General features: G+C 47.2%; 1 protein-coding gene across 2 annotated transcripts; it reads left to right on the top strand.

Moving 5' to 3' along the window:
• The first annotated feature begins 623 nt into the window (after positions 1-623).
• G6PC3 (glucose-6-phosphatase catalytic subunit 3) lies at positions 624-19132 on the top strand. 2 transcript variants are annotated; one of them, XM_035136376.2, is made up of 7 exons: positions 624-682; positions 4993-5223; positions 6304-6410; positions 11947-12037; positions 13953-14071; positions 15598-15739; positions 17199-19132. In XM_035136376.2, the coding sequence occupies exons 2-7, from the start codon at positions 5003-5005 to the stop codon at positions 17557-17559; spliced, it is 1041 nt and encodes a 346-aa protein (XP_034992267.2). In that variant the 5' UTR covers positions 624-682; positions 4993-5002; the 3' UTR covers positions 17560-19132. The 2 variants fall into 2 exon arrangements, with proteins under 2 accessions (XP_034992267.2, XP_034992268.2); XM_035136377.2 differs by lacking the exon at positions 624-682 and adding an exon at positions 1543-1758.
• The last annotated feature ends 272 nt before the right edge of the window (positions 19133-19404 follow it).

The following is a 19404-nucleotide window of genomic DNA, read 5'->3' as shown; positions in this document are numbered from 1 at the left end:
TCTGAGATGTTAAACACCTTAGTTACTGAATTCAGAGCACAGGCATACTCTATTCAGACACAAAAATGTGCCCTTAAGGCAGGATTTGTAAGTGAAAAGAAATACAGGGAAAAGGTTTCCCCAATATATTTCCTTCTGCAGAGAAAATATTTGGGGTCATTAAGAATGAAGATGGCTTCAGCATTGCTCTCCTGTACTATTTCAGATATATGGTTTATATAACCTGTTTCCGTGTGTTTTACCTTGTGCACTTATGACCATTTATTTTTTGAGACCTTAGAATTCTTATAACAGTAATACAGATTGGGGGGGTAGGACACACCTGTAGTCATTTCAAATCGCATTTTAATAAAACGCTACTATCTATCTATCTCTCTATCTCTCTATCTCTCCAACTCTCTCTCTCTCTCTCTCTCTCTCTCTATCTATCTATCTATCTATCTATCTAGCGTAAACGATGCACAGAGCGATCTAGAAAGACACCAGAAAATAATGCATGTTGCGAGATAAAACGAGCCAAAACCCCGCGAAACCTGGAGAGGCCAGCGTGAGTTCAGATGAATGTCCCTTACCCCGCCCGGTAACCAAGCCGGATGCCGGGTCCTCTGTGCCTCTGAGGTTTCTGGGAAATGTAGTTTTTATCATTCAAAGTCGTGGGCTAAGCGGATCCCGGCAAGTGCAGGTAATGGGAGTGGGCGTGGAGCGAATGGGAAATGCGATGGTGGTGGGAAGGGGCGAGCTAGGAGGGTCGGAAGAGGCAGCGGAGAGCTATAAGGGAAGGGCTGCTGGGGGAGGAAGGGAAAAGAGCAAAAAAAAGGGATAGGGAACTTTCCCTTTCCAGCGTTGTTGTTGTTGGTTTGCTCATTTCTATATATAGGGTGCCTACATGCACACGAAAGCTCATACCAATGGCAAACTTAGTTGGTCTCTCAGGTGCTGCTGGAAGGATTTTTTTTATTTTGATAACATACATATTGTCTTATGTGCAAATGGCTTTAGATCCCTATTGTTGTTGTTGTTTAGTCGTTTAGTCGTGTCCGACTCTTCGTGACCCCATGGACCAGAGCACGCCAGGCACTCCTGTCTTGCACTGCCTCCCGCAGTTTGGTCAGACTCATGTTTGTAGCTTCGAGAACACTGTCCAACCATCTCGTCCTCTGTCGTCCCCTTCTCCTAGTGCCCTCAATCTTTCCCAACATCAGGGTCTTTTCCAGGGAGTCTTCTCTTCTCATGAGGGGGCCAAAGTATTGGAGCCTCAGCTTCACGATCTGTCCTTCCAGTGAGCACTCAGGGCTGATTTCCAGGTAGCTAAAATGATTTGCAAAGGCATCCTTTTAATGGAAGCAATGAGGCTTAGCTTTTTTAAAAGTGCAATCGATTATATGTTTCCTAACATCACCGGCCCAAGACTTTGGGGGAACATGGAGGGAGGGGGGGACCCAGCCATGTTAAGTTTACAACAAATGTAACTCCTGGCATCCATTGAAGAATATTTTGGGGGGTTTGTCGTGGGTTCGCCGCTTTTTCCTACGAATTTTGGGAGTTGTAGTTGTGCCAGGAGGTTAAGCCTATGGTAGACTCCTGGCCATTGCTATGTTGCTATTTCCAGCGTCCCTTGCAGGAATCCACCGGGGTTGGACTAGTGTAGTGTCTGCCAAGAGCCCATAACGGACCAGGAAGTGTCTGGTTTCCTTGCTGGCGGCTGCTCTCGCCCTGTTGCTTTAGCCAGAGGGAGTGCCGGATTTACGTACGTATAAGGTAAACAAGCTATAGCTTAGGACCCCACTCTCTTGGCCCCCCCAAAAAAATATTTAAAGGAAAAGAAAACGGTATACATTTCCAAAATATAAGATAAACAACAAATAAAATAAAACCTACAGACAGCAACAGTGTTTTGTATTGTGTATGGACCTATTAGGTCCATAAATTACCATATAGCATATATTCAACACAAAAAACAGTGACAATTTGCTGTTGACAAAGAACAGCTGGACATATAAAGGGCCCCATTACCTTCAGTAGTTTAGGGCCTCAAACCTAAATCCAACCAGAAGTTTCCAAACTTCTTTGAGTCCACAGCTCCTTTGACCAGTTACATTCTTTCTGCGTCACACCCTTTGGGGATCAGGAGCCCAGTTACAGCCCAGGCAGCCTCTCACCCTTTTTCGAACACTCCCCCCTGTGTAGGGTTCCCTCAGCCTCCTCTCCTTGGGAGTCCTCTGGGCAACTCCTGGTCTCTGAGATGCCCCACCCCACCCTCCACCCCAAGGAGAGATGTCCCCCAAGGCACCATTCACCCGCGGAGCTTATAGCTTATAGGGTGCCTGAAGTGCATGCCTGGGGAATACAGTGGTGCCTCGCTAGACGAAATTAATTCGTTCCATGGGTCTTTTCTTATAGCGAAAAATGCACTGATTTTTTTTCAACTTTTTTTGCCCATAGGAACACATTAATTGAATTTCAATGCATTCCTATGGGAAACCGCGATTCGCTAGACGAATTTTTCATAAAACGCATTCATCTAGCGAGGCAAGCTCCGCTCGAAATATCCTTTCGTTAAGCGGAAATTTCATTAAGCAGGGCATTCGTTAAGCGAGGCACCACTGTAATTGAATCTGGAACCTGGAAGTGCATGGCTGGGGAATCATTGAATCTTGACTGTTGTCACACACTAATACTGCAGAATTCTATCCGTTATACTGTATTTTATCTGCACAATCGGAATAAATTTCAGGAATCAAAATGCTTTTTCTGTGCACCCTGAGCGGGAGCAGTGAACAGCGTTAAACTTAATTGTTGCAGTTACAGGTAGGTAGCCGTGTTGGTCTGAGTCGAAGCAAAATAAAAAAAATTCCTTCAGTAGCACCTTAAAGACCAACTAAGTTTTTATTTTGGTATGAGCTTTCGTGTGCATGCATTACCAAAATAAAAACTTAGTTGGTCTTTAAAGTGCTACTGAAGGATTTTTTTTTATTTTAATTGTTGCAGTTTGTCTTCACTTATCCCAGCCCCACTGCCCTACTCAAAGTTGTGAAGAATATTCTTAAGTTATGAATGGTCCATGTCCCCATTAAGAAAAAGAGGTCAGAATAGGCCAATATATATGTAGACTGCCCCTAGATCAAGTGGCTTTTCTTCTTATAGTTCTCGGAGTTCTTAACCTAGCTCAAGTTAGATCTTTGAACTAGCCATATGTTTAACTGAGAATCAATCACAGTCAGTCCATCATTTGAAAAACAAGACTTCAGAGCCATCTTGCCCCCCCAAATGGCAACTAGACATTCCGTTTTGTTTTGTTTTTAATTATTATTTTATTTATGATTTTCAGTTTTAATACATTTCAATAATTTTACAGTCATTTAACATTTCAAAACTCGTCTTCCTCCTCTTTCTGCGGTTCCTTAAATTTATTTTTTAATATTTTATGCATATCCAAATTAACTTAATTTGCTCATTTATTCATCTACTTTGAATATATATTCCTATAAACATATATACTCTTATTACAGTAATCCTGCCAATGTTCTTTATCTGTTTACAGTTTAATTGTAAATATTTAATAAACCATTTCCATTCTTTTATAAGACGTTCTATTTTGGTGACTATACCCTTGGTTGAAGGAGCCATTTGGCGCCTAGTTTATATATCTGAGTTTCTAACACTGGCTTGGGGATTATGGGTGTTGGGAGTTCAACAACAGCTGGAAGGCCATAGGTCCAGAATGTAGATCTGGGGGAGATCTTCAGGGATTCGGAGTGACGTGTCATCAATATGCTGATGACACCCAACTTCTTCACTCCCCCTGAGTCAGGCATGGTAGACTACTAAGCTCACCAAGATTTCGCAGTACAGTAATAATAATAATAATTTATTATTTATACCCCGCCCATCTGGCTGGGTTTCCCCAGCCACTCTGGGCGGCTTCCAACAGAAAAATGAAATAAAATAATCTATTAAACATTAAAAGCCTCCCTAAACAGGGCTGCCTTCAGATGTCTTCTAAAAATCTGGTAGCTGTTTTTCTCTTTGACATCTGATGGGAGGGCGTTCCACAGGGTGGGCGCCACCACTGAGAAGGCCCTCTGCCTGGTTCCCTGCAACTTGGCTTCTTGCAACAAGGGAACCGCCAGAAGGCCCTCGGTACTGGACCTCATTGTCCGGGCAGAACGATGGGGGTGGAGACACTCCTACAGGTATACTGGACTGAGGCCCTTTAGGGCTTTAAAGGTCAGCACCAACACTTTGAACTGTGCTCGGAAACGTACTGGGAGCCAATGTAGATCTTTCAAGACCAGTGTTATGTGGTCTCGGCAGCCGCTCCCAGTCACCGGTCTAGCTGCCGCATTCTGGATTAGTTGTGGTTTCCGGGTCACTTTCAAAGGTAGCCCCACGTAGAGCGCATTGCAGTAGTCCAAGCAGGAGATAACTAGAGCATGCACCACTCTGGCGAGACAGTCTGCAGTCAGGTAGAGTCTCAGCCTGCATACCAGATGGAGCTGATAAATAGCTGCCCCGGACACAGAATTGACCTGCACCTCCATGGACAACTGTGAGTCCAGAATGACTCCCAGGCTGCGCACCTGGTCCTTCAGGGGCACAGTTACCCCATTCAGGACCAGGGAGGAGTCCACACCTGCCCGCCTCCTGTCCCCCACAAACAGTACTTCTGTCTTGTCTGGATTCAACCTCAATCTGTTAGCCGCCATCTATCCTCCAACTGCCTCCAGGACCTTCACCGCCTTCACTGGTTCTGACTTGAAAGAGAGGTAGAGCTGGGTATCATCCGCATACTGATGAACACCCAGCCCAAATCCCCTGATGATCTCTCCCAGCGGCTGCATGTAGATGTTAAAAAGCATGGGGGAGATGACAGAGCCCTGAGGCACCCCACAAGTGAGAGCCCAGGGGTCCGAACACTCATCCCCCACCACCACTTTCTGAGTAAGCATATCCTCTATCCTGTATGCTAACCCTTCTCCCCATCTTTTCCAGCTTCACCACTATGGACGTATTCTACACCTCTGGAATCTGGTTTGCAGAGGTGCTTCAGAATGGCCTGCCTGGGCTGGAGGATTTCTGGCTTTGGATGACCTTCCTGGGTGACCCAAAGAGCGTCGTCATCATTTATTTCCCTCTCACTTATTTCCTGCTCGACCGGAAGGTTGGCGTCAAAGTCCTTTGGCTGGGCTTGATCTCGGAGTGGCTCAACTTAGTCTCTAAATGGTGAGAGGAGAAGGCAAAGGTCACAAAACAAACGTTCCAGGCTTTAATAACCATTGGGACTTGCTCTTGGTTTCAGGAAAAGGTTGGAGAAGCTGCCACCACGCAAGGCCAGTTGTCTATAGGTCCCAGCTGCTCCTGAAAGTGCGCCAGGCCTCAGGAAATGTTAACTGCATGGCTGCCACCCCCTCTTCTGATGTTAGTAGGCTAAAAGCATCCCTAAGAGCAGGGCCTGTTTCTGACACTGTCTCCTTGGTCTCTTTTCAAAACCACCGCTCTAATTAGTAGTGCGCAGCTGCCATTTTAATTTCCCACAATCCCCTGAAGCCATGTTATGTCCAGGGCATTGTGGGAAAACAAAATGGCAGCTGCAAATCAGTGCTCTAAAGTCACTTCACCTTAATTGGGGACTTTTGGTTTGTGATCAAGTGTTTTCGTTAATTTCGATTCCTTAACAAAGTTCGGTTCCCTAGGTTTTGAGGACGCTGGTTAGGCCTTGGAGCTACTTCGGCCAGAAGGGGATGGTGAGTTAAGACACCTACACCCACCAAGTGGCCTGGCACACATCGCCAGCTTCTAACAACTGCCACTCCTTCCATGGCAATGCTGATTTCAGTAAATATTACCAGGGTACCAGAGTTGGCAGTGTTTGTGGACGTACGTAAAGGGAGATAACCTGCTGGAGTTGCTGCCTTCCATTCATTTGTTTAAATAAGCTACATCCCTCTTTACAATTCTTAGGGATTTTCCATACTAATTACTAAAATGTTATATACGTGTGTGTTTTAAAAGCTCACAATGGCCACATAAGCCAGCCTTCTGCAACCTAGGTTCCCGCCAGATGTTTTGGACTACAACACCCATCAGTCCCACTCAGTGGGACTGGAGGAGGCTGAGGCTCATGGGAGTTGCAGTCCAAAATATCTGGAAGGCACGAGGCTTGCTGTGGGCTGGAAAAGCAGCTGTCGACAGTAAGAACAGCAAATAAAATGAAAAGTAAACTTAAAAGCTCCTTGAACTCGGAAAGCATCGAATCCATTTGTCCCTTGTTCTCTCTTAATATTTTGATCTCCCTCTCCGCAGGTTTTTGTTTGGTGAACGACCTTTCTGGTGGATCTATGAGTCTGGGTTTTCAAGGAAGAAGGAAGTCATCCTCCGCCAGTTCCCTCTAAGCTGTGAAACAGGGCCAGGTCTGTTGCTCGAGAGACGGTTCAAAACTTCAGGCAATCTGGGCTTTTGTGGTTGAAAAATGATTGGGGCCCTTAATTCCTTGTGTGTGGCAGTTGCTTTAGAGAGACAGGCAAGCAGTTTGTCCCACCAACTTAATTCAATGCATTATACTGGGGCAGCATCTTTTGATTTGTTCACCTGCTGTCTTGGGGGATGAATGAAATGTTGAAGTATGGTAAAGGTAAAGGGAAGCCTGACCATTAGGTCCAGTTGTAACCAACTCTGGGGTTGCGGCGCTCATCTCGCGTTGTTGGCCGAGGGAGCCGGCGTACAGCTTCCAGGTCATGTAGCCAGCATGACAAAGCCGCTTCTGGCGAACCAGAGCAGCACACGGAAACGCCATTTACCTTCCCGCTGTAGCGGTTCCTATTTATCTACTTGCATTTTGACGTGCTTTCAAACTGCTAGGTTGGCAGGAGCTGGGGCCGAGCAACGGGAGCTCACCCCGTCGCGGGGATTTGAACCGCCGACCTTCCGATCGGCAAGCCCTAGGCTCAGTGGTTTAACCCACAGTGCCGCCTGTGTCCCGAAATGTTGAAGTAGATGCTGCAATTCCTCTGCCTGCAATGCAGAAAGCGTAGAAAGCAGGTGTGGTGTAGTGGTTAGAGTGTCAGTCTAGGACCTGGGAGACCAGGGTTCAAATCCCCACTCAGGCATGAAGCCCACTGGGTGACCTTGGAGTCATTCACATCTCTCAGCATAGCCCACCTCACAAGGCTGTTGTGAGGATAAAATAGGGATGGGGAAAAAAACTGCCCAGCACATTTTTGTTCAGAAGTAGCTAGCCCGATGGTGATGGTTCAGCATTGTTCTGTACCTGTTGAGGCCCACGATCCATCTGCGGCTCATTACTAATCCTTGGAGCCTCCTGGCTCTGTTATTCCTTGCTGTTGCTGCCTATTCACTCACCCGCTCCCAAGTGAGCAATGAGAGGAGCAAAAACGACCTCCCTGTGCCTTGTCCACTTTGGGCGATGGCACCGATTGGATGCCAGAAGGAGAGGTCAGCAAATGGGTGGTAGCAGAATCAGTGGAGAAGAGGAGATAGACCCACACAAGGAGGAATGGGGCAGTGAGAACAACTTGCCCAAGGACCCCAAGAAAACCTTGAAGCCACGCTGCTGAGGACCCTCACACATTGCTTGTCTCAGTCATGTGGTAGTGATTCAGAAACTACAACTAATCCAGATTGCAGCTGCCAGATTGATAACTGGGAGCGGCCGCCGAGACCATGTAACACCGGTTCTAAAAGATCTACATTGGCTCCCAGCAGGTTTCCGAGCCTGTTGCCTTTGTCCATGGAGTTTTCTTGGCAGGGATACTGGACTGGCTTGCAAGTTCCTGCTCCAGGTGGATCACGTTTAGTCAAAACTCTCCACTATGACCTGTCCATCTTGGGTGGCCCTGCACGGCATAGCTCATAGCTTCTCTGAGTTATTCAAGCCCCTTCGCCACGACAAGGCAGTGATCCATGAAGGACTGCAAGAAGATCAAACCTATCCTTTCTGAAGGAAATCAGCCCTGAGTGCTCACTGGAAGGACAGATCCTGAAGCTGAGGCTCCAATGCTTTGGCCACCTCATGAGAAGAGAAGACTCCCTGGAAAAGACCCTGATGTTGGGAAAGATGGAGGGCACTAGGAGAAGGGGACGACAGAGGACGAGATGGTTGGACAGTGTTCTCGAAGCTACGAACATGAGGCAGTGGAAGACAGGAGTGCCTGGCGTGCTCTGGTCCATGGGGTCATGAAGAGTCGGACACGACTAAACGACTAAACAAGAACAACAAGGTTTCCGAGCACAGTTCAAAGTGTTGGTGCTGACTTTTAGAGTCCTAAATGGCCTCAGTCCTGTATACATGAAGGAGTTTCTCCACCATCATTCAGTCTGGAGTGAGGTTACAGGAAACCAGGCAGAGGGCCTTCTCAGTAGTGGCGACCTCTCTGTGGAACACAGGTGCCAAGGAAATAAACAACTACAGTGGAACCTCGGTTTATGAACACCTCGGTTTATGAATTTTCGGTTTATGAACGCTGCGGACCCATCTGGAACGGATTAATTCATTTTCCATTACTTTCAATGGGAAAGTTTGCTTCTATTTATGAACGCTTCAGTTTATGAACAGACTTCCGGAACCAATTACACCCATGCTTCCGTTTATGAACGCTTCAGTTTAAGTACTCCGCGGACCCGTCTGGAACGGATTAATCCACTTTCCATTACTTTCAATGGGAAAGTTCGCTTCAGTTTATGAACGCTTACTCTGCGGACCGTCTGGAACGGATTAATTCACTTTCCATTACTTTCAATGGGAAAGTTCGCTTCAGTTTATGAACGTTTCAGTTTATGAACAGACTTCCGGAACCAATTGTGTTCATAAACCGAGGTACCACTGTATCTGACTTTTGGAAGATATCCGAAGGCAGTTTTTAATGTTTGATGTTTCACTGTGTTTGATGTTTTTATTTTAAAAAAATTATTTGGTTTTTCAAATTAAATTTTTACAGAGATATATCAAACATAAATCATAAAAACAAGATCCCAAGGAATCTCCTGGACTTCCATCCTCCCCTTTGTGAGTCCCATTATTACTCATTTCCTCCCGCATATTTTATGATAATCCAAACCCTTTTCTTCTTCCATTATGTCCAGAATGCAGCCTTAAACCACAAGCGATATTCCAATCCTACTAATGATTTTAATTGTCTACAGTGGTCTTTAAGATAAGTTATAAATTTCCCCCATTCCTTATTAAAATTTTGGTCCTCCTGATTTCTGACTCTTCCAGTCATTTTAGCCATTTCAGCATGTTCCATCAACTTCATCGTTTGATGTTTCAATTTGCTGGAAGTCACCCCGAGTGGTTGGGGAAACCCAGTCAGATGGGTGGCATATAAACAAACAAAATATAATAATGAATAGAACATGTAAACATAGGAAACTGCCTTATGTCATGACAGACGTTGTACCATCTAGGTAAGTATTATCTACCCTGGGCAAGGAGAATCTGTGGCCACCCAATGTTATTGGACTCTCCATCTTCCCTGAATGTTGGCCGTATTAGGTGGGGCTGATGGAAGCTGTAGTTCAGAAAACTCTGGAGGACCACAGGTTCCCGACATCTGGACTAGATGAGATCCAAAAGTCCTTCCAGCTCTATGATATCCTTGGCATTAAATATCACACATACCCCGCAAAATGCTGGTACAGCTGTTTTGTGGCTCAGAGCCATGGGGTTTAGGACACATAGGGGCTAGTTGGGGTTTCACAAAATAAATTGCTTTGAAGGCCAGTTGCCTGCTAGCCTATTAGCTTTGCACATCCAAGCAGAGGCAGGTTTGATTTCTACCCAAAGCCTGCTTTCAAGCGCAGAGTTATTAGCTGTGTAAACATTGGCGAATTTTTCTAGGCTCCTTAAACTCTGCGTACTGGAGCCATCTCAAGAAAAGTCTACTTATCGGCCCATTTAGCTGGGAAATGTGGCTGAAATAACAAATCAGTATAGCTTCTGATCACTGCAGATGGTGACAGCAGTCACGAAATTAAAATACGCCTGCTTCTTGGGAGAAAAGCAATGACAAACCTAGACAGCATCTTAAAAAGCAGAGACATCACCTTGCCTACAAAGGTCTGTATAGTTAAAGCCAGGCATTCCCAAACTTCGGCCCTCCAGATGTTTTGAACTACAATTCCCATCATCCCTGACCACTGGTCCTGTTAGCTAGGGATCATGGGAGTTGTAGGCCAAAACATCTGTAGGGCCGCAGTTTGGGGATGCCTGGTTAAAGCTCTGGTTTTCCCAGTAGTGATGTATGGAAGTGAGAGCTGGACCATAAAGAAGGCTGATCGCTGAAGAATGAATGCTTTTGAATTATGGTGCTGGAGGAGACTCTGGAGAGTCCCATGGACTGCAAGAAGATCAAACCTATCCATTCTGAAGGAAATCAGCCCTGAGTGCTCACTGGAAGGACAGATCGTGAAGCTGAGGCTCCAATACTTTGGCCACCTCATGAGAAGAGAAGACTCCCTGGAAAAGACCCTGATGTTGGGAAAGATGGAGGGCACTAGGAGAAGGGGACGACAGAGGACGAGATGGTTGGGCAGTGTTCTCAAAGCTACGAACATGAGTTTGACCAAACTGCGGGAGGCAGTGGAAGACAGGAGTGCCTGGCGTGCTCTGGTCCATGGGGTCACGAAGAGTCGGACACGACTAAACGACTAAACAACAACATAGCTTCTGTTGGGGGCCTTTTTGTTTTTTGGTTTGCTTCCCTGACCATTGGGCATGCTGGCTAGGACTGATGGGAGGTAGAGCTCAACAACATCTGGAGGTCCCACAGGATCGCCATCCCTGATCTATAGATCTCGTGGTGGCATGCAAGCTCCACCCGCTTCCCCGTTTTGATTGCACAGCAACTGTGTGAAACTGATTAGATTGATATTGCGTTTGCTCAGCCCGTGGGCTTCATGACCAGGTGAGCACTTGAACTCGGACCCCATCCGTATTGTACATTTGAAGTAGGGTTGCCACCTTTGTTCTGCCAAAATACAGGACAGGGTGAGGGTGGGGTGTCTCTGCTTAGAAGTCCCACAGGTTCCCCATCCCTGCTTTGGAAGAATGGCGAGATAAACATGCCACAACTCAATAAGCCCCCCAAAAAAGAGCTTAAACAAATAAATAAGAGGTCCTCGAAGGGAGCTTAGTTGGGCTCTGAATGAAGAAAGATTATGTCCTTGCGGTTCGAACAGAGTTGAGTTATTGGCACATTTACAAATAAAAAAATTAAAATCGCATGCCCACTTGTTGGACAGGAATAGTTGGCCAGCTCTCTCTCTCGGCAAAATGAAAAGCTGGCCTGCGGTGAAGAAGATTGAATGCCACATCTGTCAGGAAGTTCAAACTCTGACGTAGAACGGAGCTGCTTGTTTGTGTACTTGGCTAATAAACTTAGAGGTGCTGTGAGGGAGGCAAATAGTTGAGGCCTGACAGTTTCATGAGGCAGCACAAACATTGGAGAAGCCAGCAGGCTGACTGTTCCAGGCTGGGTGGTGTTGTTTTTATTTATTTTTTTAAAAAAGGTTTCGGTAAAGGTTTCTGTGGATGTCCCATGTTTGCTTTGCTGCATTGTGATGGCCAAGCGCTGCATGGTTCTGAGGTAACCGTGGACCTTCAGGAATCCGCCTCAGACTTTTCTGAAATCGCCTGGGCTGGCGGTTTTCACTGGGACGCCTCCTGGTAATTCTCTGCTGTCGTTTGATTCGCCCCAGACCAGCTGCCAACAGTGCAAGGGGGAGAATCTCCACTTAGACCACCAGGCCTGCCTCCAGCCCTCCACCCCACCCAGGCCATGCCTTGGGTTACAGAGTTGGCAGGGACCAAAAGGTCGCCTCGCCTGTGGTTTGTCTGTTGCAAAGCAGGGCAGCCTCCCAAGCATGCTGATTAAAAGAGAGAAAGAGAGAGGGAAAAACCCCTCACCCAATGCCTTTTTTTCCCTGCAGGAAGCCCCTCTGGCCACTGCATGATCACAGGCACGGCTCTGTGGCCAGTGGTGACCACTTTGACCGCACGGATATCGCAGCACTCCCAAAGGTATGTTCTCTGTATCTCGGCCACTCACATTCCCAGTCCTCCTTCCCATTCCCCATTCCCCTCTTACTTTACAATAGCATTGTATACTTTCTTTCTTTCTTTCTTTCTTTCTTTCTTTCTTTCTTTCTTTCTTTCTTTCTTTCTTTCTTTCTTTCTTTCTTTCGTTATTTATTACATTTGCATTTCGCCTTTCCTCTAAGGAGCTCAGGGCAGCATCCATGGGTCTTTCCACTTCCCCTCTCCCCCCCCCCTCACAGCAACTCTGCAAGGCAGGTTAGCCTAGGAGCGACTGGCGGTCCAGGGTTCGAAACTTAAGATATTTAAGTCAGGTGGCCAAAAGGTTGCAGTCGCCAAAGCGGAATATCTAGTTGCCATTTGGGAGCATGAGACAGATCTAAAGTCTTGTTTTTCAAATGATGGACTGGCTGTGGTTGATTCTCAGGTAAACATCCGGGTACAGTGGTGCCTCGCTTAACGAATGCCCTGCTTAACGAAATTTCCGCTTAACGAAAGGTTTTTTCTAGTGGAGGTTGCCTCGCTAGACGAATTCGTTTTACGAAAAATTCGTCTAGCGAATCGCGGTTTCCCATAGGAATGCATTGAAATTCAATTAATGCGTTCCTATGGGCAAAAATAAAATTCAAAAAAAAATCCAATGCATTCCTATGGGATTCGCTAGACGAGTTTTTCGTTATAAGAAAAGACCCGTGGAACGAATTAAATTCGTCTAGCGAGGCATCACTGTAGTTCAGACGACAACCTTGAGCGAGGTTAAGAGCTTTGAGAACTTAAAGAAGAAAAGTCACTTGATCCAGGGACAGTCCACATACCATATTGGCCCGAATATAAGCCGCACCTGAATATAAGCCACACACCTGAAAGTCGGGGGGGAGAAAAAAAGACAATACCCGAATATAAGCTGCTCCCTACCTTGCTCTCTTCCTTCTTGGGGGAGAGGACTGCGGAATATGCGCAGGGCGGGCGCCGCTCCTGGTTCTGTTTGCCCCGAGCTCCTGGCTGCATGCTGAATAATTTTTTTAAGGTCGCTAATATAAGCCGCACTTTTCATGGTCAGCATTTGGGGGGGGGGAGAGAGAGGTGTGGCTTATATTCAGGCCAATACGGTATATATTGGCCTTTTTCCGACCTCTTTTTCCTAATGGTGACACAGACCATTCATAACGTAGGAATGCTCTGCACAACTGTGAGCAGGGCAGTGGGGGTGGGGTTCGTGAAGACAAGCGACAGCAATTAACAATATAACATTGCTGCTGCTCAAGCATTTTGGTTCCTGAAATTCATTCTGATTGTGCAGATAAAAATGTAACGGATAGAATTCTGCAGGGTATGGGTGTAAACTGTCCTGATCCAAGGATCCCCAGTCATGCACCTCCAGCTAATTTCGAACACTGGACTGACCCAAGGTCAGCCAGTGAGTGAGCTTCATGTCTCAGCGCGGAATATGAAGCCAGGCCTCCTCCTAATTTTACACAAATAAAAAATAGGGTTTATGTTCCTACACTTGATTACATTATGTAATGTTGGTGCATAAGATCAAAACAGGTGCAGTGAATTTTTGAGCTGACATTGGGTGGGTCGGTCAGTGGCATGTGTCAAGAGGTGGTCAACTTGGGCCCTCTAGACCAGGCATAGGCAAACTCGGCCCTCCAGATGTTTTGGGACTACAACTCCCCTCATCCCTAGCTAACAGGACCAGTGGTCAGGGATGAGGGGAGTTGTATTCCCAAAACATCTGGAGGGCCGAATTTGCCTATGCCTGCTCTAGATGTTGTTGGACTACAACTCCCATCAGGCCTAACCTTGAGCTTCCTGCAGGAAAATAAAGGCAAAGGATAAATTTGAATAAAAATAAATAAAACCCCACTCCCCTTCCCCCTTTTTTTGCCTCTTTCAGCTGGGTCGTGAAAGCTGGGCCCTTTACATCTTATCTCGTCTTCCTGCTGGCTGTAGGCCTCTCTCGTATCTTCATCCTCGCTCATTTCCCCCACCAAGTCTTTGGCGGCATCTTGACAGGTGGGTACACTGTGGCAGCCGGCGGCCATCTCAGCTGTCTGTGCTTTGATACTCCCAGCATCCTTTGCAGAAGGGCCTTGCTTTGTGCCTTCATGAGGACCGTTAACCGTGCTATATGTCCAGTTTAGAGATGCCAGTGAACGTTCCCCCCCCAGCCAGGCTCAGAAATGAACCGCAGAGTCTTGTGGGAAACAATCCTGAATGAGGGAAGAGGTGACCTTTGACCGCTCAGAATTTTTCCCCAGATCCGAAGATTTCCCAGTCTCGATCATGAAAAGCTTTTTCCTTCCCTCTTTAATTAGGGCGCTGAAATCAAGAACGCTCGAGGGGCAAACAGGGGTAGGCGTACATGTGCCAAAGGATCTGTGTATAAACTCCAGTTCTGGTACTGGGGAGGTGGGCAGGAACCCAGAGGGACATTCGGAGGATGGATGGCGGCTAACAGATTGAGGTTGAATCCTGACAAGACAGAAGTACTGTGTAGGGGGGACAGGGGGCGGGCAGGTGTGGAGGACTCCCTGGTCCTGAATGGGGCAACTGTGCCCCTGAAGGACCAGGTGCGCAGCCTGGGAGTCATTTTGGACTCACAGCTGTCCATGGAGGCGCAGGTCATTTCTGTGTCCAGGGCAGCTGTTTATCAGCTCTATCTGGTACGCAGGCTGAGACCCTACCTGCCTGCAGACTGTCTCACCAGAGTGATGCATGATCTGGTTATCTCCCGCTTGGACTACTGCAATGCGCTCTACGTGGGGCTACCTTTGAAGGTGACCCGGAAACTACAACTAACCCAGAATGAGGCAGCTGGGCGCTTGGTAACTAGGAGTGGCCCCCCAAGACCATATAACACCGGTCCTGAAAGACCTACATTGGCTCCCAGTGCGTTTCCGAGCACAATTCAAAGTGTTGGTGCTGACCTTTAAAGCCCTAAACGGCCCAGTATACCTGAAGGAGCGTCTCCATCCCCATCGTTCAGCCCAGACACTGAGGTCTAGCACTAAGGGCCTTCTGGTGATTCCCTCACTGCGAGAAGCGAGGTTACAAGGAACCAGGCATAGGGCCTTCTCGGTAGTGGCACCCGCCCTGTGGAACGCCCTCCCATCAGATGTCAAAGAAATAAACAACTATCTAACTTTTATCTAACTTTTAGAAGACATCTGAAGGCAGCCCTGTTTTAATATTTGATGAATTATTGTATTTTAATATTTTGCTGGAAGCCGCCCAGAGTGGCTGGGGAAACCCAGCCAGATGGGTGGGATTATTATTATTATTATTATTATTATTATTATTATTATTATTATTATTATTTCCTCTTAATTATTTAGCTTCCTGAGCCACTACTTTGCATCTGGCTACCCTCGGGGGCTCCTCTGGGTTCTAGTGAAAGCCAAAGTAGATCCTAAAATCTGCCGACTCCTGGCTTAAATACGGAGGGCAATAAGGAGAACCCAGCCATAGAGTTGGTAGCTCTATGTTGCGTTTCCCCTTTTTCTCATTTCTCTCCCCCCCCCCTTCTCATTGCCTGCCAGCGATCATCCTGGGCTGGCTGCTAGAGTCCCGCGTCCCGCTAGAGAGGAAACTCAGCTTCTTCATGTGGACTTCGCTGTCTCTCTTGCTAAGCGGCATCGGGACCTATTGGGTGTTGGCCGCTCTCGGCGTAGATTTTAGCTGGTGAGTTCCTTCCACCAAGGAGGCGGGACTCTGGGCTGCCGGGGCATCTACGTCCTCCTCCCTCCCCCCCCCGGGATGGCGGTTGCTGTTTTGTGCCTGTGACTCCACATTCCACACACTTCCTGTGCATGCTAACCTTTCATCTCATTGGCGTCGTGCATGGAGGTGCAATCGGCATAGCAAAAGGATACCTGCATAGCTGGGAGCGGGTGGTTTTTTGGGGTCACGTAGCTGGTTTTCTAAACACCCTGCGCTGCTCCATTTCTCCTGCCTCTGAAAACGTCCCAAAATATGGCTACAGTCACCGAAATCAAAATGGAGTTGAAGAAAACCACCTTCTGGCTTCAAGAAATCTTAGGATACCTCTTAAGTTCTATCCCAGGTGCTAGTTCCCTTCCATCAGTGTTACATCCCAAACCTGGTCCCCCCCCCAAGCTGTTTTTGGACTACAATTCCCATCACCCCTGACCACTGGTCCTGCTAGCTAGGAATGATGGGAGTTGTAGTCCCAAAAAACTGCAAATCGTAAAACAGAATTACTATTTTCAATTACATTTATATAGTGCCCTTTGCCCGAAGATTTCAGGACAGTTCACAAGATAAAAAGAATACAGGATAAAAGCACAAAATAAAATAGTTAAAACAAAAACAAAACAAAAAACCCACCTCCCACAAACACATTTTAAAGAATAGTAAGCTATCCTATGTGAGGGACGCGGGTGGCGCTGTGAGTTAAACCACAGAGCCTAGGGCTTGCCAATCAGAAGGTCGGCAGTTCGAATCCCCGCGATGGGCTGAGCTCCCGTTGCTCGGTCCTTGCTCCTGCCAACCTAGCAGTTCAAAAGCATGTCAAAGTGCAAGTACGGTAGATAAAAAGGTACTGCTCTGGCGGGAAGGTAAACGGCATTTCCATGTGCTGCTCTGGTTTGCCAGAAGCGGCTTTGTCATGCTGGCCACATGACCTGGAAGCTGTACGCCGGCTCCCTCGGCTAATAAAGCGAGATGAGCGCGCAACCCCAGAGTCGGTCACGACTGGGCCTAATGGTCAGGGGTCCCTTTACCTTTTTAAGCTATCCTATGCACTATGCAAATAGGTACAGTGGTACCTCTGGATACGCACACCTCTGGTTGCGTATCCTTCAGGATGCAAACACGGCAAACCTGGAAATATTTTTCCGGGTTTCGCCCCATGCGCAGAAGCGCTCTACCATGCTGAACACACACGCAGAACAGGCACCTCTGGTTGCAAATTCCTTGGGATCCGACCGGAGCTCCGGAACAGATCCCATGGGCAACCGGAGGTACCGCTGTACTTCCTTTTGCCTGCCCTGAATCTTCCAACATTCAGGTTCATTATGTGGCCCAGAGCTCCAGTGATATACTTTCGGTGTGCCATGCGTAATTCCATTCCCCTCTGCCTGCCTGACCCACGTGTTCCTCTTCCTTGCTCTCCCCCCAGGTCGATCGGCCTCGCCACCAAGTGGTGCACAAACCCAGAGTGGATCCGTATGGAGACACGGCCCTTCTCGTCCCTGTGCCGCGACACGGCCACGGCCCTCGGCCTCGGCCTGGCCTTTCAGTCATCGTACTACACCCAGCTCAAAGGCGAGAGGCTGGGCTGGCCCCAGAGGCTCTGCTGCGCCATGCTGTCTGTCGTGGTCCTGCGGCTGCTGAGCGACGTGGCCCAGCCGCAGAACGTGGCTCTTTGGTACGCGCTGACTTTTGCAAAGTATGCCATCTTCCCGTGGGTGGTGATCGCGCTGCTCCCCAAAGCATTTCACGCGGTGACCTCCGGCGCAGGGCTGCCCCACAGAGAGTAGCCGGCAGGAGAGACATAGGCAAGGAAGCCCACAGCAACTCTTTCCTTTATCCTCGGGGCTCTGTTCCTCCCAGCGTGCGGTAAGATTTTTCCATCAGAGGAGAGATTTCCTCCAGGAGTAGAAAGAGTATGTTAATTCAGGCTGACCTAGTCTATAAAACAGCCCTACCAAAAAACCCCACCACCTCCCCTTGGATCCCCCTTTGTCGGGCAGAGAATCCCGTTTTTAAAAACCACTGCACGCTTTTCTGCCGCTTAATTGGTGTTGAGGCATTTTAACACCCCCAAAGATTTGCTGTGACTGCAATACAGTGGAACCTCGGTTTATGAACACCTCGGTTTACAAATTTTGGGTTTACGAACGCCGCGGACCCATCTGGAACTGATTAATTCACTTTCCATTACTTTCTATGGGAAAGTTCGCTTCAGTTTACGAACGCTTCAGTTTATGAACAGACTTCCGGAACCAATTACACCCATGCTTTGGGTTAAGTACGCTTCAGGTTGAGTACTCCACGGACCTGGGCCGTCTGGAACGGATTAATCCACTTTCCATTACTTTCAATGGGAAAGTTCGCTTCAGTTTATGAACGCTTCAGTTTATGAACAGACTTCCGGAACCAATTGTGTTCATAAACCGAGGTTCCACTGTAGCCCTTTCTAATACATACCTGTGGAAATAAGTTTCATGTACGACCGCAAGACATAAACATTGGGAGAATCGAACTCCCTGATTTCCCTCAAATGGGAAACAGGCCACCTCATCACCCATTCCTTTCCACCCAAGTCCCAGTTGCCTAGGAAGCATCGTAGTCGCAATATACTGGCACAGCCTTTAAGGCTGGCTAGCTAAGCCTTTGCCTCCCTTCAGTCGTGGTCGGCAGATTACATAGCAATCATGACTGTACGTGCATTAGAAAAATAAAAGAAACCCACCAACTTGCTTGCGCACAACGGATTAGCACCCCATGTTTCTGTTTTGCAAGCAACAGCCATGGTTTTAAAACAGTGCTGGCAATCGTGAAAAGCCATACCTGCATGGGCGGGGGGGACTGACTACCTTGGCATTTTGGGTCCAGGGCACTAGAAAAATTGTCTGAGTAACACTGCCTAAGGCAAGTGTGTGAAACCTGTGGTTCTCTTCCTGTTGCAGGACTACAACTCCCATCATCCATGACCTTTGGTTGTGCTGGCTGGGGTTAAGGCCAACATAGGTTTCCCCATCTGTAGTCTTAAGACTTCCTTCCCTTTGTTTCCTCCAGTTTTTGCCAAAGCTTATCTATCTATCTATCTATCTATCTATCTATCTATCTATCTATCTATCCATCCATCCATCCATCCATCCATCCAGTGCTTTTTTTCTGGGGGGACGCATACCCCTAAACATTTTGTGAATCTAAGTTTGGCCCCATTGAGGGGCAGTATTTCAGCAGGAGTAGGAAAATGAAAGTACCCTAGACATTTTTAAAAGAAAAAAAGTACTGTATCTATCTATCCTAAATATTGGTATCATAATAAAGTTTGCTGCTTAATTGGTAATTGCTGCTTAATAAAATTCACAGCTTGTCATGTCATTTGTCAGCACATGCTTTTGAGATAGCAAGAAACGGAATCTGAAGGAGTTGCTATACTTTTTTTTTTAAAAAAAATGAGCACAGGGTATAGAAGTATTTTATTAAAAAGAAAGCTGTTGTTGCAAATAAGTTTTCACAGCATTCAGACTGTGTTTTGCACTGCCTCCCTCCGCCTCTGGCATATATCCACTAGCGAGAACTGTGGAAAAACAGACAAAGCTTGCAGCCAAGGAGAACCAGTGGGGATATTATGGGAGTCCTGGGGCAAAACC

The sequence above is a fragment of the Zootoca vivipara genome, chromosome 13 (assembly GCF_963506605.1).
Source record: "Zootoca vivipara chromosome 13, rZooViv1.1, whole genome shotgun sequence".
Classification (NCBI taxonomy): Eukaryota; Metazoa; Chordata; class Lepidosauria; order Squamata; family Lacertidae; genus Zootoca; species Zootoca vivipara.
Note: the sequence above shows the minus strand (reverse complement) of the source record. Positions and strands in the feature narration are given on the sequence as shown.